The 22,573-nt window shown below is 35.7% G+C and overlaps 1 protein-coding gene across 4 annotated transcripts in view; it reads left to right on the top strand.

Moving 5' to 3' along the window:
* The window catches only part of MYCT1 (MYC target 1), a 43,839-nt gene that overhangs the window by 2,860 nt on the left and 18,406 nt on the right, over nt 1-22,573 (top strand). The window contains exon 2 of one of the 4 annotated variants that reach the window (XM_001139772.6): nt 17,144-19,964. The exons of 1 other annotated variant lie outside the window; for it this stretch is intronic. In XM_001139772.6, coding sequence (XP_001139772.3) covers nt 17,144-17,652 — 509 coding nt within the window. In that variant the 3' untranslated portion in view covers nt 17,653-19,964. Of the gene's footprint in view, nt 1-17,143; nt 19,965-21,067; nt 21,259-22,573 lie in introns of those variants that run through there. 2 more of the 4 variants (XM_024357479.3, XM_063813573.1) reach the window with 2 other exon arrangements.

Consider the following 22,573-nt stretch of genomic DNA (forward strand, 5'->3'; position numbering starts at 1 on the left):
TTATTCTCTTAGTACTTGAGAGTCCTGTAGAAGACGTAGTTTTGGTTGTTTCTGCTGTCTTGCTTTGCATTTTTTTCCTTATGGCTAGCTTTGTGAAAAGTTGGGGGAAGATATGGTTGCAGGAGTTTGCATTTATTCACTTAATTCAATTCTCACCAAAAGTACAATGTCTGTCTCAAAAGGATTATGCTCTTAGAGGCAATTATGTGTCTATACATACGCTACATATGCACATACAAACCTATATAGTTGTGGAATAATACAGGATAACATATGATAAAATAGCAATGGTTGATAATATGAGTTAAAACAATATATGGCAGAAATAATCCCTAAACCTTTCTCAGAAAAAAAATGAGGTGCTATCTGTTCCTAGAAAGATAAATTTCAGACAGGGAGATAATTCTAAGAAGGACATTCTAGTCATTCATTTTTTTCCCTCATCAACTCATTCTCATCCAGTTCATTAGTTCACTCAGAAGCGTTCGCTGACCATATTAGGCAATGTGTTAGGAGTCAGTGACACAAATAAGGCATTTCAAGAGGTTTGGGGAGCTCAGGAAAAATGTCACCAGCAAATATGCAGAAGTAGAAACACCCAGGCATGTTTGTGGAGAAAAGAACGGCTTGGCTAGAGAGTCTGTGTGTGGTCGTTTCAGGGACATAGTTTGTAAGGCAGGTTGGAGGCAGATTTCTGCAAGATTTGAATGTCAGCGTAAAAGTTTGATCTAATTTAGCCTGATCACTTGCAATCCAGTGATTTATAATCTCTCCATATTCCTCCCTCTGGGAATTTTCTTTAAGGTTGGAGAGGGTGTGTGGATGGGTGGAGGGGTGGAGGGGTTATATTCTGTGTATTGGAGAGAGGGGACCTTGGTGCTTGATCAAGTTCTGGCCTCTGCTGACATCTACTGACATGTATTTCTCATCAGCTTTTGAGACATTGCCCTTTCTCTGATTTTCACTGCCGAAATCTCCTACTATAAAATCTGGCTCACATGATCTGTGTAGTATTAGCTAACAGCATGGCTTTTCCTTTCTGTAAATCCCTCTGGTCTACTGGCCCTTATTCGGGTACTTCTCCATCTGTCTCAATGGCACAGAATAATTTTCAATATTGTCCCGTAACCCTAGAGCTGCAGGAGCCTTCCTTAGGAGGTTGGGCTACATCAGGTGCCCTTGGCCTGGATGCAGTAACACCATGTCCCCTGCTCCCTACCTCACTTCTTTATCTGCCCTTCAGATACCCAAGGGTTCTCAGAGCGGCTTGCCATCTTTCCCAGGAAGCTGGAAATGAGTACCAATTCCTCTGGGACTCCCTAATCAATCTGTAGCTCATCACAGGGAGGGCTGGAGAGTGATGCTTCCCTTCTCCAAAACCCTTACAAGTCGTATTCTATATAGCTCTTCTCTTTGTCTCCCCAAAGCTCCTCCTCTTTAGATGCATGGAAATTGACTCATAGGCCATGGTTTATTCTTTCCTATACTGTTTATGATAAAAAGTTATGTTCTTAAGTCCTTTAGGCTCTTAGCATTTAGAAACTGAACCAAACAAAGAAAATCAAAGCACTCTTTTCTATTTCAAAATATCCAACTATTGCAGTAAAAATGTTGGCTTTCAAACAATTATTTATTCTATATGTTTAAAAAATTATTTAGTAATTTAAATGTGAAGTATTGACTTTTCTTTTTTCTATGCATCCTTGCTAACAGACTTAATTCTCTCTAAGGTAATGGATGAGATGCAGGGTTGTGAACTGATTTGTTGGGGATCAAGTGCTGTCAAGAGGAGGGATCCCTGGCTACTAGCAGCAAATATTGTTCTTTAGCCTGTAGAAAAATATGGCCCTTAGGCACCACCCCAGCAGATGGGCATAGGATGTTCCCCAAGAAGTTAAGAGGGGAACATGTTTATGGCCTGGGCATATGTCCCAAGAATTTCCACTATATCTTCCCCAAATTTGGAAACAAATACTATTTCTCAAATTCGTTTTTTCAATTTGTATTTTAAAAAGAAATGTCCGTATTGCATATTAATAGTCTATTCATTAGTTCCCCTATCTCAGTTACCTAGAAAGTTTGAAAAACAAACATTTACAAATGCTTGTCTTCGAAATGCATCAGAATTACTAAGAATTATGAAAACTCATCTCACTGGACTCCATGCTCAGAGATTATGATTCAACAGATGTGAGATGGAACCCATGAGACTGGACTTTTTAATTCATCCCTGACCTCAAACTTCTGCATCTAAATTCATGAGAGAAAGTGGCCTATAACTGTCCTTTCTCTGATAGCTTTGTCAGGTATCAATGTTATGCAAGCCTTGTAAAACAAACTGGGATGTTTTCCCTACTTTTCCATTACTGGGAAAAGTTTGTATAAGAGGGCATTGTTTATTGTTTAAGTGCTTGGGAAAATTCCCTATTGTAACTATATGTAGTATTTTCAATTGGAGGGTTTTAAATGGCACATTCCATTTCTTTAACAATGGTGAACTACTCAGATTTTCTATCAATTCTGTTAGTTAAGGGAGTTTGTGTTTTCCAGGAATTTGACCATTTGAATTAAATTTCAAAATATATTGCTTAAATGTTGTTTATGCCATTCTCAGTTTTTCAACATTTTATTATGAAAATCTTCAAACATACATAAATATTTGAAGAATTCTACAGTGAACACCCATATACCTTACCATCTGAATTCTATCTGTAACATTTTTATAATACTCATTTTCTTTGTCATTCTATTAGTCAATATATTTCAAAGTAAACTAAAGGCATCAATACTGTTCCCCCTAATTACTTTAGTATGCATATCATTAACAGGAATTCAATTATGTTTTACAACTCTTTTCCTTTTAAAGTCAAATTTACATACAATGAAACATAAGGTGAATAAAAATGAAGTGTACAAATCATAACAGAACATTCGTAGAATTTTGACACACACGCTTGAGTAACCCAAAGCCCAATCAAGATACATAATCACTGGCCCAAAAAGTTTCCAAATGCCCCCTCCCAGTCTAAAGGCTTTAAGACTTTAAAATTTTAGCTTTCATATTTAGGATCCATAACTGTCCACTTCAAATTAAATTTTTGCATATAGTGTAGAAATCGAGGGATTGTTTTCATATTGATATCCAGCTTTTTCTGCACAATTTCTTGAAAATATTTTCTCTGTTTTTAAATTTTAATTTATTTTATTTTATTTTATTTTATTTTATTTTATTTTATTTTTGAGACAGGGTCTCACTCTGTCACGCGGGTGGAGTGCAGTGGTGCAATCGCAGCTCACTGCAGCTTCAACTTCCTGGGCTCAAGTGATCATCCCACCTCAGCCTCCCACATAGCTGGGACTACAGGTGTGTGCCACCGCACCAGGCTAATTTTTTTCTTTTTGTATTTGTAGAGACGAGGCTTTGCAATGTTGCCCAGACTGGTCTCAAACTCCTGGGCTCAAGCGATTTGCCCACCTTGGCCTCCCAAAGTGCTGGGATTACAGGCCTGAGCCACTGTGTCCAGCCAAGACTTTCTCTATTCAAGTCCTTTGGCACCTTTGTTGAAAATCAAATGGTCATGTAAGTGTAAGCCTGTTGCTGAGATCTCCATTCTGTTTCATTTGTTGGTTTTTATAGTAAGTGTTGAAGTTACATAAATCTTCCAACTTCGTTCTCCTTTTTATTTTTTAAACAATTTTTATCACATAATTGTACATACTTATGGGGTACAGAGTGAAACACCAAAACAAGTATACAATGTGTAATGATCAAATCAGGGTAATCAGCACATCCATCACTGCAAACATTTATTATTTCTTTGTGCAAGAACATTCAAAATATCTTCTAGATATTTGAAACTATACAATATATTATTAACTGTTTTTCTCTTTCAAGATTACTTTGGCTTTTCGTGACCTTTTGTATTTTCTCACTCCCAGGCTTTATTGAGGTATAATTGGCAAATAAAAACAATATATTTAAGGTGTCCAACATGATATTTTGATATACATATATATTGTAAAATGATTACCACAATCAAGCTAATTAATACAACCATCACCTCAGGTAGTTAGCTTTATTTTTGGTGGTAAGAACATCTAAGACCTACTTTTTTGGCCAATTTCAAGTATAAGAAATAATTTAATAACTACAGTCACTATATTGTATGTTAGGGCTCCAAGCTCCTGCGCAACTGAAATTGCATTTTTTTCTCAGCATCTCCCTTTTTCCCTCACCCCCAAATCACTGGCAATCATAATTCTCTGCTTTTATAACTTCATCTTTTTTACATTCCACAAATAAGTGCAATCATGCAGTACAGATGCTCGTCCATTTACGATGGGGTTATATCCAGACAAACTCCTTGTAAGTTGAAAATATCAGATTGAAACTGTATTTACTAGAGCTAAGCTACTGAACATCATAGCTTAGCATAGCCTAACTTAAATGTGCTCAGAACACTTACATTAGCCTACAGTTGAGCAAAATCATCTAACACCAAGCCTATTTTATTAAAAAATGTTAAATATCTCATGTAGTTTGTTGAACGCTATACTGAAAGTGAAAAACGAAATGGTCATATGGGTACTGGAAGTACAGTTTCTACTGAATGCTTATGGCTTTTGCACCATCGTAGCCAAAAAAATCCCAGATCTAACCATGGTAAGTTGGAGGCTGGCTGTATTTGTCCTTCTGTGCCTGGTTTATTTCACTTAGCATAATGTCCTCCAGGTTCATCTAGGTTGCTGAAAATGACAGGATTTTTTTTTAATGCTGAGTAATAACATTCCCTTATTATATACAGATGGTCCCTGACTTATGATAGTTCAACTTACAATTTTTTTGACTTTAAGATGATATGAAAATGATACACATTCAGTAGAAACTGTATTTTGAATTTTGATCTTTAATGTTTATTATTTTAATTTATTATTATTATTATAAAATTTTCCCCTGCTTTGGTGCATTCCAGCCTTGGACTCATAGACTCCAGCTGACTGAGATAAAAAAATTGGTATAGAAATTATTAAAAGAACACTCAAAATTCCAACAATGACCATTGCTAAGAATGCAAGTGTTGAAAGATCTTTGATAGTTCAGAAAATTATGCAAAGTTCCTCAGAAGTTGGTTACGATGCTATGGTCAGAGATTTTCTGAATATGGTGGAAAAAGCAATTATTGACCCAACAAAGATTGTGAGAGCTGCTTTATCGGATGCTGCTGGTGTGGCCTCTCCGTTAACTACAGCAGAAATTGTAGTCACAAAAATTCCTAAAAAAGAGAAGGACCCTGGAATGGGTGCAATGGGTGGAATGGGAGGTGGTATGAGAGGTGGCATGTTCTAACTCCTAGAATAGTGCTTTACCTTTATTAATGAACTGTGACAGGAAGCCCAAGGCAGTGTTCCTCACCAATAACTTCAGAGAAGTCAGTTGGAGAAAATGAAGGAAAGGCTGGCTGATGTTTAAGAAATCACTGTAACCATCAGCTACTGGTTTCAGTTGACAAACTATATAATGGTTTACTGCTGTCATTGTTCATGCCTACAGATAATTTATTTTGTATTTTTGGAAAAAAAGACATTTGTATATTCCTGATACTGGGTACAAGAGCCATGTACAATGTACTGCTTTCAACTTAAATCACTGAGGTATTTTTACTACTATTTTGTTAAAATCAGGATTTTGGTGCTTGCCACCACCAGATGAGAAGTTAAGCAGCCTTTCTGTGGAGAGTGAGAATAATCGTGTACAAAGTAGACAAATATCCAATTATGTGACAACTTTTGTGTAATAAAAGTTTGTTTAAAGTTAAAAATACTACCTTTTATTATTATAAAGCTGGATTTTGTTAGATGATTTTGCCTAATTTTAGGCCAATGTAAGTATTGTGTGCATATTTAAGGTAGGCTAAGCTAAGCTATGAAGTTTGGTAAGTTAGTGGTATTAAATGCATTTTTGACTTATGGTATTTTCAATGTACGATGGATTTATCTAAATCCAACCTCATCATAAGTCTAAGAGCATCTGAAATATAACATTCCCATTATAGAAACCATATATATATATGTGTGTGTGTGTGTGTGTGTGTGTATGCATATATATGTCACCATATTTATCCATTCATCTGATGATGGACACTTAGGTGGATTATGTATTTTCGCCATTGGGACAATGCTGCAATGAACGTGGAAGTGCAGATATCTCTTAGAGATTCTGATCTCATTTCCTTTTAATGTACACCTGGAGGGATTGCTGAATTCTATGGTAGTTCTATTTTTAATTTTTGAGGAACCTTCATACTATTTTCCACAATGACTGCATCAATTTACATTTTCATCAACACCGTACAGTTTCCTTTTCTCCACATCCTCACCAGCACTCATTATCTTTTGTCTTTTTGATAATAGGCATTTTGGCATGTGTGAGATGATATTCCATTGTGGCTTTGATTTGCGTTTCCCTGATGAGTAGTTATGTTGAGCATTTTTTCATCTACCTATTGGTCATTTGTGGGGCTTCTTTTGAGAGATGTCTATTCAGGTCTTTTGCTCATTTTGTAAACAGATTATTTGTTTTCTTGCTTTTGTGTTGTGTGAGCTTCTTACATACTTTAGATGTTAACTTCTTATCAGATATACGGTTTGCAAATATTTTCTCTCATTCTGTAGGCATCTCTTCTCTCTGTTGATTATTTCCTTTACTGTGCAGAAGCTTTGTAGTTTGACACAATTCTACTTGTCTATTTTTGCTTTTTTCCTGTGCTGTCATATGCAAAAATATAATTGCCCAGATCAATATCAAGCTTTTTCCCTATGTTGTCCTCTAGTAGTTTTTTGGGTTTCTGGTCTTAGGTTTGTATCTTTAATCCAGTTTGACTTGATTTTTCTATATGGTATGAGATAAGGGTCCAATTTTATTCTTCTCCATGTGGATATGCAGTTTTCCCATTACCTTTTATTGAAGAGGCAATAATTTCCCCATTGTGCATTTTTGATACTGTTGTCAAATACCAGTTGTCACAAATGCATGGATTTATTACTGGGCTTCCTCCCTATTATGTTTCATTAATCTAAATGTCTATGTAAATGCCAGTACATTGCTGTTTTAACTATTATAGCTTTGTAGTATATTTTAAAATCAAGTGGTGTGATGCTTCCAGCTTTGCTTTTATTGTTCCTTTGTATTGTCATCATATACAAATTAGGGTCATTTGTAAAATAATACAAACAGCCTGTTTATTGGAATTTTAGTTGATTTAGTTATATAAATTTATTTATATAAATAAATTTAAGGGCAGTTGGCATCTTAATAATATTGAGGCTTGTAATTCACAAATATAGTATATCTCTCCACTTTTTAGACCTTTAATTTATTTCAGTAGTATTTCAAAATTTGTGGTGCAGACATCTTGCATACATTTTGTAAAAAAAGATTCCTAGGTATGTTATGCTTAATGATGCTATTGTAATGGTGTAATTATACTTTCCAGTTGTTTGCTGCTAGTATATAAACATATTTTTATATATAAGTCTTATATTCTGCGATCTTGCTTAATATAATTTGTAGTTATATTTTAGAATACATAAGATTTTCAATATAAAAAACAAGCTAATAGCTGAGTGCATTGGTGTGTGCCTGTAGTCTCAGTTACTTGGAGACTGAGGTGGGAGGGTCATTTGAGCCCAAAACTTTGAGACCAGCCTGGATGATATAGTAAGTCCCTGTCTCTAAAATCTCTTAAAAACTAAATCAATCAATCAAGCTAATAGATTTATTTATATCCTGTCCCAATTCTTTGTATTATAATTATTACATATTAAATCTATATAAACTATACATTTCATATGAAAATATTTTAATTTTTGCTGTAGCTAGAAAAATGTATTTTAAAGAAATTGATGGAAAAGAGTCTTCTATATTTACTCTGATACTATTTCTGATGGTCTTAATTTCTTCTTAAAGATCCCAGTTTTCATTATCCCCAGACTAAGGATTTTCTTCAGTACATGTTTTAGTGTAGGTGTGCTGGTGATTAATTTGAATTCTGTTTCATCTGAAAGAGTATTTATTTCACTATTATACTTAAGGAATACTTTTGCTGGATATAAAATTCTGAGTTGACAGCTTTTTTTAAATCACTTTAAAATATCACTGTGTCTTATTAAAAGTAAGTATTGAAATAATTGTCTTTTATGAACGTAGTGTTATTATTTGTAATTTGGCTGTGTTCAAGTTTTTTTTGTTAACCTTTGATCTTCAGCTGTTTGACTATGACGTGCATAGTTCTTTATATATTTTCTGCTTGATGTTACTGAGACTCTTGATTTGTAGATTAATTTGTTTCAGTAATTTTGAAAAATTTCAGCCTCATTTATTCAAAATGTTTTTAGCTCCATCCACCCTTTCCTCTGTTTTGGGGATTATAATTGCACATTTGTTAAATATTTTTATATAGTTCCACAAGTCCTAGAGGCTTGCTTTTTCCCCCCAATATTTTTCTCCATTTTTCAAATTGGATAAGTTCTATTAATACACCTTTAAGTTGGCCGATTCTTTTCTCTCTCATTTTAATTTCACTGTTAAGCTCATGGTATAAATTTTTTAGTTCTCATTTTTTTAGTTTTAGAATATCCATTTTGTTATTTCTTATAGTTTCTATTTCTTTGCTGAAATTTCCTATCATTTTATTCATTGTGAGTGTTTTACTTGAAATCATTGAATATGGACATATGAGTTGCTTTAAAATTTTTGTCTGCTAATTATGTCTGGGTCATCTTAAAGTTTGTTTTTGTTGACTGTCTTTTCTCTTGAGAATGGATCACATTTTCCTGTTTCTCCATGTGCCCAGTAATTTCATATTGTATCTTGAACATTTTGAATGGATTCTGCTATATTACCCTGAAGAGTGTTATGATGTATGTTTTCCCCTTAGTTTATTTTCACAGGCAAATAACTCTGTGGAACTACAACTACAGAAACCTATAAAGCCTGTCCCTTGGGCAGCAGCTTAAATCTCACTTTAGTTTATTTTTTTGTTCTCTAGTGCTGTTTGGAATACATCCCACGTATGTGTGATTCAGGAGTCAACCAAAGATATGTGAAATGTTTATAAATAAAATTTGGGGATTCTCCTCTCTGGCTTTCTCTTCTCCAAGATTTCCCTCTCACATTCTCAGCAGCTCTTGTTTCCACAATCTCTGTCCTTTGTTTCTCAAGATCAGAAACAGTGCAGGTTTTCGACTGTAGCTTTACCTGTCCCAGACTGGAAGCTTCCCTCAGGTTAAAAGGTTTGAAAACTGGAGCTTGACTAGTACTTGCTGTTCTTTTCTTCCAGGTCTCAACTCCTCTCCAGTAGCTACAAGCATTTGGTCATTCTTAAGGCCTTTAGGTAGAATTTTTTTTTGTATTGTTTTCAGTGTTCATAGTCATTATTACTTGAAAGGGTCAGTTCATAAAAGCTGATTTGGAATCCTAGCTTGATGTTTTTATTGCCTGTATCTGTTCTAATGTCACATTTCTTACTCTTGATATTGGTGATTTTCTCTTTCTCTCTGTCTCTTTCTCTTGCTCCTGCCCACTCTTTTTCCCTCTTTCTCTTTCTCTCCTCTTTCCATCCTTGTCGTTCCAATTAGTATTTTATTCATTTTTATTAGATTTTTTTCATATCTGGCTTTGATAATTTCCTCTATTTTTTCTTTTTCTTTTTTTCTTTTTTTTTGCCCCTGTTTCATTAAGTTCTGCTTTCTCTTATTTACTGTATGCTACTTTACTTATGTTTCAGCTAGTGATCTTTTCTTAGCTTCTTAATATGGAAACTGAAATAATTGTTTTTTTAGGCTTTCTTATTTTAAAATGTATACCTATAAAGCTATAAATGTTCTTACGAATGTAGCTTTAGGCACATCTCACATGTTTCGATATTTCACAATTTTATCAGAATTCAGTTAAAATATTTTATAATTTTCATTAGATATTTTATTTAATTATCTTTATTAGATCCTCAATCTCTGAAAATGTTTAACTTGTTAATTTTTTAAACACATTAATCAAGTTATTTTAATATTTTTGTCTGATAATTCAAATGTTTTCATAACTTACAGATTTTTTCCATTTTCTATTTGTTCTTTTAGTTTTTGTTTACTTTGTCTTGCCTCTTAGGATGACTTGTAATTTATTATTTATAACACATATATATATAACATTATTAGGTATATATAAATTTATTTAAATATATAACTTTCTATTTTATATATATGTATAAAACTTTCCTTCTGGCAGTTAGGGGAAGATCACCTCAGTCCAACTTGGGATTGATCTATATTTTTATCTTTGTGAGGTCTGGTCTTTCTCCTGTTTACCGTTAATCTTAGGGAGTAGATCCTAGGGGGCCTAATTCCAGATTCTGGGATGTTTCCTAGGGTCCAACTTCCTTGGCAGCCCCTGAACACCAACTTATGTTTTCTAAGCTTACTTATAGTGCACAACATTCTACTCAGATATTTTTGTTTCTTTTTACAGACTATTGTGATGAAATATTTTCTTTTCTCCTGGAATTTGCTCCTTCGATTTAACAGTTTTGATAAGTCTCTGATGGCTTCAAACAAATTTAAGAAAATATTTTATTCTCCATTGTAAGCTTGCTCTCAGTGGTTTGATACATGTTAGTCTATCATATACAGAAAGGGGTGTGCTACCTTGATACTTTTGAATTTGCCCTCACCTCTAGCAATACTGTTAACTAATTATATTCAGAATATGGCTTGTGCTTTATAATTTTGATCAAAACTACTTTCAAATCTCCAAGCCTTTTGTTTATTTGACCACTACCATTCACAAAAAGGCATCTGCAATTTATTTTTTCCATGAAGCTTTTTTAAGCCTTCCAGATATATGTTATCCCCCTATCTTTCAAACATAATGACATTTTCAGCTCATAATGGTTATGCGTCTCATTCACATTTTCTTAAAGAGTATAAATTAATGAATATGGTTTCCATTAACCAGGAAGGAAAAAAGAAAAACAAGAGTTCCATTTAGCCTTCAGAGGTGGGACAGGGTGTCATTTTAGGTGGAGCAGCAAGGGTAGACTTCAATGAGAAAGTTACATATGAGCAAAAGACCTGAAATTAACCGTACAGATAGCTGAGGAAATAATTTTAGGAATAGATTACAACCAGGGATGGGCCCTAAGTCAGGAGCCAGCCCATCTGATGTACTTAAGGAATGGTGAGGGAGGAAGTGCAGACAGAGCTGAGTGACCCAAAGGAAGAGTAGAGGAGATGGGCTCAGATAATTGGGAGCCTATCAAGTAGGGACTTTTAGGATATTCTTAGGCATTTGTTTTTACTCTGGGAGAAGTGGAGGATTTAGAACAGAAGATTGATATGATTTGACTTACATTTTAAAATGTTCTCTCTGACTACTGCATTGAGCACATTGTTGGGGTGTGAGGGATATGGCAAGGACAGAAGCAGGAAGACCATATTCCAGGTCACAGATGTGGGAATGTGGCCACTTGGATCAGTGAAGTCACAGAGTGGGTAGTGAGAAGTTGAATTCTGGATTTCTTTTTGTTTGTGAAAACAGACCCAATAAGATGTTCTGGCACATGAGATATAATGGAAAATACTCCTTGGCTGTTGAAATTATTATAATCAATCAAATTTCTATGCCCTAAATATTATTCTCCCTAAAAATCCTTTTCGTCAAAAGTAGTTCTATTGCCTGAACCATTCTCCTATACACTCTATGATACCAAGGACTTCATGGCCTGCTTTGGTGAACATTGAACTTATGATTCTTAACAACTGCAAAGGGTTTTTGAATGTTTTAAACAATGTTTCATTCTGCCATCACTGATAAATCACTTTCAGAGTTGGAATGCTTCAACTCAAGGCCACTAGATGGTGACCTCTACTAAATTTTAATACCAGTGGATGGAATTTGAGGTATTGATTATATTTACTAAAAATCATATTCAATATTACAATATTAAAATTGGAAGACACGAACGTGGCTGTTATTATCAGGCCAAGAAGGGTCAAATGACTTGAGGAAATTACACAACTATTAGCAGTAAGAGCCAGTGTTCATTGAGGGCTTGTTATGTGCCATCTACTTGCTAGTTTTGTAGGTACATATTACAAATTAGGATGACATATATTTAATTTATATGGCATAGCTGACCAATGTTAGAGTTTTTTCCTTCTGCTTTCAAAAGGAAAGTTAACATTTTTAAAAGTAATCATTTGATCTCATAAGTTGCATTATATTGCAATTATTAAGAAGAAAGATTATGGCTCATTTTTCTTCTCAGATTGTTGAGAAGTAAGAAGGCATATCATTTTTTAAAAAGTAATATCTTTGCCAATGTCTTTTTTTTCAGTTACATTTTCTTCTACACTAGGTTTTAAAAAAGGCTCCCAAAATACATTGTCAAAAGTCTGCCAGAATGGAATTACATATATGAAAATTTAAAGCTGTATGACCAGTAGATGCTGCTTTCATCACACAGTTTCTAAATTCTAGTTTGGGCAGGTCAGAAAAATCATCAACTATAATTAAACGAAAAAAAAAAATGTGTATGAAAACCACCCCTGTTATTTAACTCAGCATCTCTTTCTCATTGCCTTTCTGCATTTCTACATTTGCCTTTGCTGTTTGGACTTAAGGGAGCTTAAGAAGATAGATAAGTATTTTACCATATACCTCAGGAAGTCTTAGAAATTCTTCTGTCAGCAGTATTATTTGTAGGTGTTTTAATATTCTGCAAGGTATAAGAATTAGTGCAATGATTTCTGATATGGTTTGGCTGTGTCCCCACCCAAATCTCATTTTGAATTCCCACATGTTGTGGGAGGGACCTGGGGGAAGGTAATGGAATCATGGGGGCAGGAATTTCCTGTGCTGTTCTCGTGATACTGAGTAAGTCTCACGAGATCTGATGGTTATTATAAGGGGGAGTTTCCCTGCACAAGCTGTCTTCGTCTGCTGCCATCCATGCAAGATGTGGCTTGCTCCTGCTTGTCTTCCACCAGGATTGTGAGGCCTCCCCAGCCATGTGGAAATGTAAGTCCAATTAAACCTCTTTCTTTTGTAAATTGCCCAGTCTCAGGTATGTCTTTATCAGCAGCATGAAAACAGACTAATACAATTTCTAAAGTGTGTATTTAACTGACTTTATGGATTAAGAAGTCGTTTTCATGATACGTGTACTCTACTGAGCAAAAATTAAACAAATCCATATCAAAAGCAATTTTTTTGTAATTTTTATAATTTCTGTTGCACCCCCATCTTATCCTACTTTATATTCATTCAAAATTTAAATAGCCTATTATTGTGTGTATATATTATTATGATGATTCTCACGTACATTTTAAATTCATTATTTAATCCTTTCTGGATATCTATATAACCCAATATTTGATGACATTTTAAGTCATTTCCCCAAATTTTGGGCATAGACAATAGGTTTACCATATCAAATCAAAGTATTACCAAGCCACAGAGAATGATCATTTTAAATAGGTTTGTTGTCAAATTCCTCTCATGGAAATATTGTTATAGTTTTAGTGCCACAAAAATAATCTTTTTAGTTCCCAAACTGAAACTTGTCATTTAAGAAGATTGTGGTGGTCCAATATATTCTATAATAACTTGCCCATTAGAGTTTGGATATTATCCCAGTTTTCTTACATCAGAACAATAATGTATTTTGGAAATAAAACAGTCATCTGAAATATAAATATATTTCTCACTCCATGTATTTTTGTTGTTTTTGCTAATATACTCAATTGCTGTATTTTATTTAATTAATTTATTTTTACTTTTTGTAGAGGCAGGTCCCATTATGTTGCCCAGGCTGGTCTGGGCTCAAGCGATCCTCTCACCTCGGCCTCGCAAAGTGCTGGGATTATAGGCATGAGCCACTGCACCTGGCCTCAATCACAATAATAGACAAGAAATTATTTTTCATTGATTGTGTATTTAAATAGTTTCTATTTTTTTTCTCGAATCTGAAGTTTGCTTTTATTCCACTATAAATAACATTTATATTGGGAATATCTGATTTGTCAGAAGATGAGAAGCTCAAAGGGTGTACACAGAGACCATGTATAAGGACTCTTGTAATCTTTAAATACTTTCATTGAGTAACTGAATATATTTTCTCCTTTCAGATTCTGGTTTTAACTCCATTTTGCTGAAATCAAGGAAACATCTCTTTTTACATTTTATCTATTATGCCTGCTTATATACTGAGATATTTAGAGTCTTCAGTCAGACTCTAGTAGTGGTTAGGTACGTTTACACATAGGAAGGACATATACTTTGTAAATTTGAGTATTTGTCTTCTCATTTATATCATACACTAGTGTAACTAATAGTTCCCTAACCATCGATACTTGCCAATCAATTATTACAATAAATCAAGTGTTAATTCTACCACATGAACCTTAGCTTCTGTTTCAATATCTATAAAATGAGGAATTTATGTCCAACACATTTTCAAAAGCTTGTTTTAGCTGAAACTCCATTTCTATGAGTCCATAGCTGAGCTTGTTGATATTTAAAAGTCTCCACTAAAGGCTATTGATTCATGGAAATATATCTGTAGAACACACAATATTATTTAACCACCATTCTCTCAAGTATTTCTGTTCATAACAGGCTGCAAGATACTCTGGTATTGAATCGACCAATTTTTATGCAATTTATATTGCTCATTTTCATTTTAGATTAATGTTTTCTTACCTTACACTTAGAAAATAAATAAGCAATTTAGCTATTAATTAAGATGCTTTGGTCTCAAATCCTTACTTGACCTTCACCAGGTGTGGGACTATGGGCTTGTTACTTACCTCTCAGTAGCCACAACTATTAAATGGGAATAACGCTAGCATTTCCTTTATTGGGATGTTTGAGGATTAAGTGATATAATACACTAAAAAATGTGCCTGGGAACTTTGCATAAAGCCATTGCTTTAGAGAATGTTGATATAACTATTTGTACAGATAATTGTGAAAGTAGGACACAATAAATGTAGCTTTTCCACAGGAGATAAATGTGACAATATATGGTGGAAGGACACTGAACTATATCCCAAAATTAGACAGCAGTGATTATTCCTTTGTAGTTATTAACATTAGTTTGTTTTGTTATTTCTGTATTCTAGGTAGTCTACATATTATCATAGATTACAATATGCTAAAAAGAACCTTGGCAATCATAAAATCTAACTCCTTTATATATATGTATAATGAAATCAGTGGGTCTAAACAAATTCCCTAAAAATCACAAAACATATTAGGAACAGAGCTGAGTTTGGAACCCTTTATCAGAGAGCTTTTGCCATGTAACAATCCATCCCCAAACATAGTAGCTTAAACTAATAATAATTTGCTTAGCTCACAATCCTGTGGATTGGTAATTTGAGATGAAATCAGCTTGGCGGATTTTCTGCTGGTCTTTGCTCATGTGTCACAGTCATTTGGTGAGTTGACTAGCATCTGAATTATCTAGGATGACACCATTCATATGTCCAGGTTAGCAGGCTCTTGGCTAGGGCAGTAGGGGTTCCTGGGCCATGTGTCTCTCATCATCTGGCAGGCTAGTCTGGCCTTATTTATATGCTGACAATGGCAGGGGTCCCAAGAGAAGGAAGGGTGGATGCTGAGCCTCTTGTAGCTTAGGCTTGAACTTGTATAGCTTCAATTCCATTGCATCCTACTCGTCAAAGCAAGTCATGAAGCCTGCCCAGATTCAAGGGGTGGGGAAATAGACTCTATCTCTTGATGGGAGGAACAGCAAAACGTTTGTGGCTATTTTCTCCTCCTCTTCCCCAGTCTCACAACACCCATCAGCTAATTTTCAGGCTATGGCTCTCTCAATACAGACTACCTACATAAGCAATTAGATATGATAGCTTACCTTTCTACTTAGCAGTAACTTATTTTTGTCTAGGAAATGTAGGAGTCTTTACTGAAGATGTGATACTTGAAGGTAGAGCTTGAAGAATTTTTCCAGACAGAAGCTTAAAAAATTGAATTCAGATATAAGGAAAAATATGTGGAAAAGCTCAGAGTTTTAGAGAGAATGACAGGCTTTGGTACAGTGAGAAACGAGCATGACTTGTGGGTTAGATCATGGAGGGGAAACGTTGGGGACAAGGGGTTTGATCATGGAGGGGAAATGTGGGGGACCAACAGGCTGGAGGAGTCTTCTAATACCCAGAATTTTTCTTTGCAAAGTGGTGTGGTGAGGGGAGACTCAGTTACCTAGTTTCATTCAAGAATATGTATTTAGTTTATAAGAGGCAATAAGGTAGCATTTCCATTAGGAAAAGGCATTTTTCTCCCCAGAAAGGGAAATCTGAACAAATTACAAGTTCTACAAATTACAGAATACTGGTACGTAGCCGAGGCTCTATGGAGGTTCAGGTGACAGGAATTTCATCATCACAAGGGCATAACAGAAGCATGAGCTGGAACCTGGGAAACAAGAAAGAGCCCAGTAGTCTGCACAGGTCAAGTCATCAAAGAGTCAGAGATATAGGTGACTGTCTGGGAGTTCAGGAAATATGACATAAATCAGTCAGCTGGCCAGATGGTTCTATCCCAGCACTTCCTATCTCAGAAAGAGCAAAGGAAGTGAGGCATCATGAAGACTGCAGGTGGCAGAAATCAATGTGATTGATGAAAGCAGACAGAGGAAAAGGCAACGTTAAAGTGATGACAAAATTCTTTATCAATCTGGCACATTAGTTACTACTATAACTCAAAAGGAAATCAACTTTGGGCTACATTTGCAGCTCTGTAAAAAATGGATGAACTAAATGCCATAAATTAATGACATCAAGTAAGACTACTTTTATCTTTTATTTCTTAAAGATGATAAAACAGGTTAAGTGACCTGGAATGCCACAGCTGAAAGTTTTATTTTGTATCTTTCTGCTTGAATAAATGGAAGCATTATCAGCTTCCATTTATTCATATCCACCTAACACTGTCTTCTATTTCCCTAATTCAAAGTATGTTTAAATTAATCATGTATTCTTTGAATTACAGTATATATGCTGACCCTTGTTTTTAGTTGAAAACCTATTTAAAAATTGATTTAGCAATTTGTTTTCTTTGTTTCAGAGGACCTTATCATGTCCTTCACCGTATCCATGGCAATTGGGCTGGTACTTGGAGGATTTATTTGGGCTGTGTTCATTTGTCTGTCTCGAAGAAGAGCTAGTGCTCCCATCTCACAGTGGAGTTCAAGCAGGAGATCTAGGTCTTCTTACACCCACGGCCTCAACAGAACTGGATTTTACCGCCACAGTGGCTGTGAACGTCGAAGCAACCTCAGCCTGGCCAGTCTCACCTTCCAGCGACAAGCTTCCCTGGAACAAGCAAATTCCTTTCCAAGAAAATCAAGTTTCAGAGCTTCTACTTTCCATCCCTTTCTGCAATGTCCACCACTTCCTGTGGAAACTGAGAGTCAGCTGGTGACTCTCCCTTCTTCCAATATCTCTCCCGCCATCAGCACTTCCCACAGTCTGAGCCGTCCTGACTACTGGTCCAGTAACAGTCTTCGAGTGGGCCTTTCAACACCGCCCCCACCTGCCTATGAGTCCATCATCAAGGCATTCCCAGATTCCTGAGTAGGGTGGCTTTTGGTTTTTGTTTCTTTCTTGTCTTGTCTTTTATTGAAAGGAAATCATAAATAGGCTAAACAGAATTTTGAGGGCATGGCCCAAATAACTCATGAGTTCCAAGTTGAAACATGGTTATGCAAGTTGGACATTACAATGTAAAACACATTTTCTTCAAACACGTTTTCCCTTTTGCTTCAAAAAATGTAATATTTTCCCCCAAGGGTTTTATATTTATGTATTTTGTATTCAATGTGAGGCTTATTAAAAATAGTGATTCTAATGTAAGAATCAGCTAAGATGCATTATATATATTTTAATTAAAATTAAAACTTCAGATATTTGTGGATTACAATCCTCATTTACTTCCAATGTGACTAGAAAGAGAAAAAAAAATCACTGTGTCACTTTAAAGAAAAATCTTCTAAGGGATTTGGATTTTACTTTCTTTAGAATGACAAGTGAATCATATTGACATTTTAGAATCTTGGATTTTTCTTTTTTTTTCTTTTGAGACAGGGTCTTGTTCCGTCGCCCAGGCGGGAGTTGCAGTAGCATGATCAGGACTCACTGCAGCCTCTATCTCCCAGGCTCAAGTAATCCTCCCATCTTAGTGCCCCAAGTAGCTGGGACTACAGGGGTGCACTACCACACCGGGTTGAATTTTTTTTGAATTTTAGTAGAGATGAAGTGTCACTATGTTACCAAGGCTGGTCTCAAACTCCTAAACTCAAATGATCCTCCTGCCTCGGCCTCCCAAAGTGCTGGAATTAGCCTGGCCAATCTTGGATTTTTAATGGAATATGTGGGCACAAAATGACAGAACATAGGACATTCTAAAGTTCCTTGATTTGATCATTATAAGAAGTGTGGGACTCAAGCACAGGAAACTGAACTCTTTTGGTGTCATTGGATGTTTCATTTTTGACACTAATTTTTTCTGGACAAACTCTTTATGTGTTTTTCCCAAGAATAGTTATCTACTTCCTGGAGGCAAAATCCTTGGATTTACTAACATGATGATTTACCTTTTCTTCACCGTTGTCGTTACATTGTTGGAAAAGCAACAGGAAAAAATCCAATTCATTTGACCTAAAAACAAGCCTCAAGTTTAAAACCAAGCTCACGTTTTTCTTAAGGGAAAAATTTTCTGTCTTAAACTTACATCTAGCAACTTGGAAAGCACTTTCTCTGGGGATCTTCTTTTGTAACTTTGCAGACAAATAAGTATGAGTCAGTGGGGAGAGAGTTTGTTATTGAAATAGATGTTGCCTATGAAGAATTCTCCTTCCTGGATTGACTCTTAATCATCAGGCATCATTCCTGGTTTGCTTCTCTACGAATCTCAATTCCAACTTCTCTGCAGAGTCTGTACAGTGATTAAGCCATGCCAGATGGTCTTTGGTGCACACAGTTATTTAAGAATCCACTTCCACAGGTGGCTGCCCTTGTAAGGAAGAATGCATCCCTAAATGTGGGCACCAGAGAGCTCCAGTGGGCAGATGTCTGTGGCTGCCCTTCTCATTTAAGGACATGAGTTCACTGGAGTATTACTCAAAAAGTCTGTGGTTCATTTCCAGTATTGTGAATATTTAGTTTATTTGGCCGTTTCTTTGTTTCTTTGAACACTCGGATTTTCAGTGAAAAAGTACCCTCTTTCATTTCCTATTGCAGTGGTCACAGCTAATAGTGTCTGAACATGGTTCAAGAATAAGAGATTCCATGTAGCATTTTCTTTATTATTTTCATTTCCCTTATATTATCCATCATTCCTTAAGGACAATTATTCTTAATAATGCTTATAGAAAATGTTCTCTAATTAAACATGCCAAAAGGAAAAAGTAAGGGAAAGAGGGAGCAAGAAGAAAATGGAAGAAAAAGGGAAAAAAGCTAACTGGATAACCAATTTGTTATAAGTTGGTTTTCAACAAAGAAATTTAGCAGCCAAGTAAGGTTTCAAGGGAATATTAACTTGGTATCAGGGCTACTTTTTTTTTTTTTTTACTTGCATGTCATCCTTAATGTCTAACATGAAAAATCAGCAAAGAGTATGGTTTTTATCAAGAATTTGTGTTGGGAGTAAAAACTGCTTTATAGCTCCCAAATTAGGAAGAGAAGAGCAGAAATCCTCTGGGGCATTTAACCATCTGGCAGAATTGTTGCTGCACCCTTATCCCAGTTATAAGACAGTCAAAATGACTATTTCCTAAATATTGTGAGTGTATGAAATGTGAAATTAAAGCAAAAACTGGAGACTTTTAATGTATTTCTTTAATTTGAAATGTTTTGTGGATTGTGAAATAAAAATAAATTGATGTCAAGTTTTATTCAAAATTCATTTATGAAATAATGCCAACACTGTTCTAAAAAGCAAGGAGTCAAGAAATTATAAAATTCAGATTAAATCAGGAAAACACATTAGATGGAAAATTATACTATAGAATTTGAGCTTATTAAAATTTATTGAATAAGAAAAGTCTCCTTTTTACTTTGGTATTTAAACCTAATCTAGAGTATTTGTAAATGAATGGACTGAGACACAAATCCTTTTTCATATAAAAATGTATAATGGAGAAAGGGAACATCACAAATAAATTTTACAAGATTTTTAAAATTAATGCAGATGGAAGAATTAGTGAATTATTTATTTAAAACATGAACTTAGAGTCTTATCTCATTAGCTAAATATATAATTACAGAATTATTTAATTATTTTATTTAGAGAATAAGCATTTTAAATAATGGCTATCTAAAAAATAGAGGAAATTTGAAATAAATGTTTAGCAAATCTATGAAATAGAAAAGGGGTACTTTTTAAGAGCCAAAGGGATGAAATAAATTACAAAGGAAAATATTAACAGTTTTGATTATTTAAAAAAATTTAAAATTCTGTTCATTAAAAGATAAATTTATCCAAAATCTAAAAACAAGCAAAAACAAAAAAAGAAGTTAAGTTAATATAAATATGGCAAACATGGCCAATATCTTGAAGTCATGATTAGCACACATAAATACATATGGAAAATACTCAGTTGTAAATAGATAAATTAGTAATGGACCAAAACAAGCAATTCACCAAAGAGAAAAATTAATTGATTTACAAGTTTGTGGTAAAATACTGCATGTTACTACTAAGAAAGTGCCCATGTACATTTAAACAACACTCTAGTAGTTTTTTCTATCACATTAGCTAATTATTATTATTATTTGAATAAAGACGGTGTTTTGCCAAGTTGGCCAGGCTGGTCTTAAACTCCTGGCTTCAAGAGATCCGCCCACCTCAGCTTCCCAAAGCACTGAGATCACAGGTGTGAGCCACCATGCCCGGCCCACAATAGCTAACTATTTATGAAATAATGAATCTCCTCACTGTTGGCAAATGTACTAAGAAGGGAGTGCTCCTACATATTTCTGGTGGCAAGGTAAACTGGCATTGCCCTTCTGGAAGGCAGTTTGATGAAATGTATCAGGAGTCTTGCACTAGGCAGACCACGAAGTCTCCTAGCACCTGCCAGGTACACGGTTTTCTCTGAGAAAAGTGGCGATGAACTTGTATGGAGACCAAGCCTGCTATACTAGCCGTGTGGGACTGGATCAGAGCATTCCGTATCAGATGTGAGTAACCGACCGAACTAGATCTTCCCTGCTTTGTGTGAGAGGGTGGGGATGAAGGGAGAGAATGGGAGAACTGCCACTGAGAGACCTCGAAGGGAAAGGAGATACTAAAATAACAAAGACCTGGAGTAAAATGGCTGCAGTATCTTTTGAATAAACTTCCATCACTTAAGATTACTCATATCTTTTTACAATGTTACAACTTGAAATAAATTCACCCGAGTACCAGTTCAAAGAATGAGTGATGGCCGGGCGCGGTGGCTCACGCCTGTAATCCCAGCACTTTGGGAGGCCGAGGCGGGCAGATCACCTGAGGTCAGGAGTTTGAGACCAGCCTGACCAACATGGAGAAACCCTGTCTCTACTAAAAATACAAAATTAGCCAGGCCGTGGTGGCACATGCCTGTAATCCCAGCTACTCAGGAGGCTGAGGTAGGAGAATCGCTTGAACCTGGGAGGCAAAGGTTACAGTGAGCCGAGATTGTGCAATTGCATTCCAGCTTGGGCAAGAAGAACAAAACTCTGTCTCAAAAAAAAAAAAAAAAAAGAATGGCTGATGATAAATAGACCCTCACAGTCTAGACACTGGGATACTTCCACCCTCACCCAGGCAAGTGGGACCCATGCCTCATGGGGCCCCACACTTCAGATTACCTTCTTTGAAGTTTTCTAAATCACAGTTCAGTGTGTAGAACTGGCCAGGACTGGCAATGCCAACTGGACAGGGCACATGAGCCTACACCAAGACCTGTGTGGATGCTAGTCCTTTTTTGTTTTTTTCGTTCCCTTTCAGGTGATCTTTGACCAGTATCTAGCATGTCAGGTCAACCAGCTATCTCAGAAGCTCTCCAGGACTTTTATCTATGCGGTCTCTGTGATTGAACCCCAGTTTCAGGAGGACAGCCTGGCAATCAGGTCACTGCTACTGATGGGAGTGTATTTCTTTCACAGAATCACATGATACTGGACAGCCAGGATGGTACTGCCATGCTGATCTGGGGTGACTTTAACTCAGAATGAAGAATCTCTGGGTAATAACTATCTAAGTACTTCTTCTCAACTTACTTAAAATATTTATGGAGGCCGGGTGCGGTGGCTCATGCCTGTAATCCCAGCACTTTGGGAGGGCTGGAGTTTGAAATCAGCCTGGCCAAGATGGTGAAACCTTGTCTCTACTAAAAATAAAGAAAATTAGCCAGGCATGGTGGCGGGTGCCTGTAGTCCCAGATACTCGGGAGGCTGAGGCAGGAGAATCGCTTGAACCTGGGAGGCAGAGGTTGCAGTGAGCCGAGATCACACCACTGCACTCCTGCCT

The sequence above is a fragment of the Pan troglodytes genome, chromosome 5 (assembly GCF_028858775.2).
Source record: "Pan troglodytes isolate AG18354 chromosome 5, NHGRI_mPanTro3-v2.0_pri, whole genome shotgun sequence".
Classification (NCBI taxonomy): domain Eukaryota; kingdom Metazoa; phylum Chordata; class Mammalia; order Primates; family Hominidae; genus Pan; species Pan troglodytes.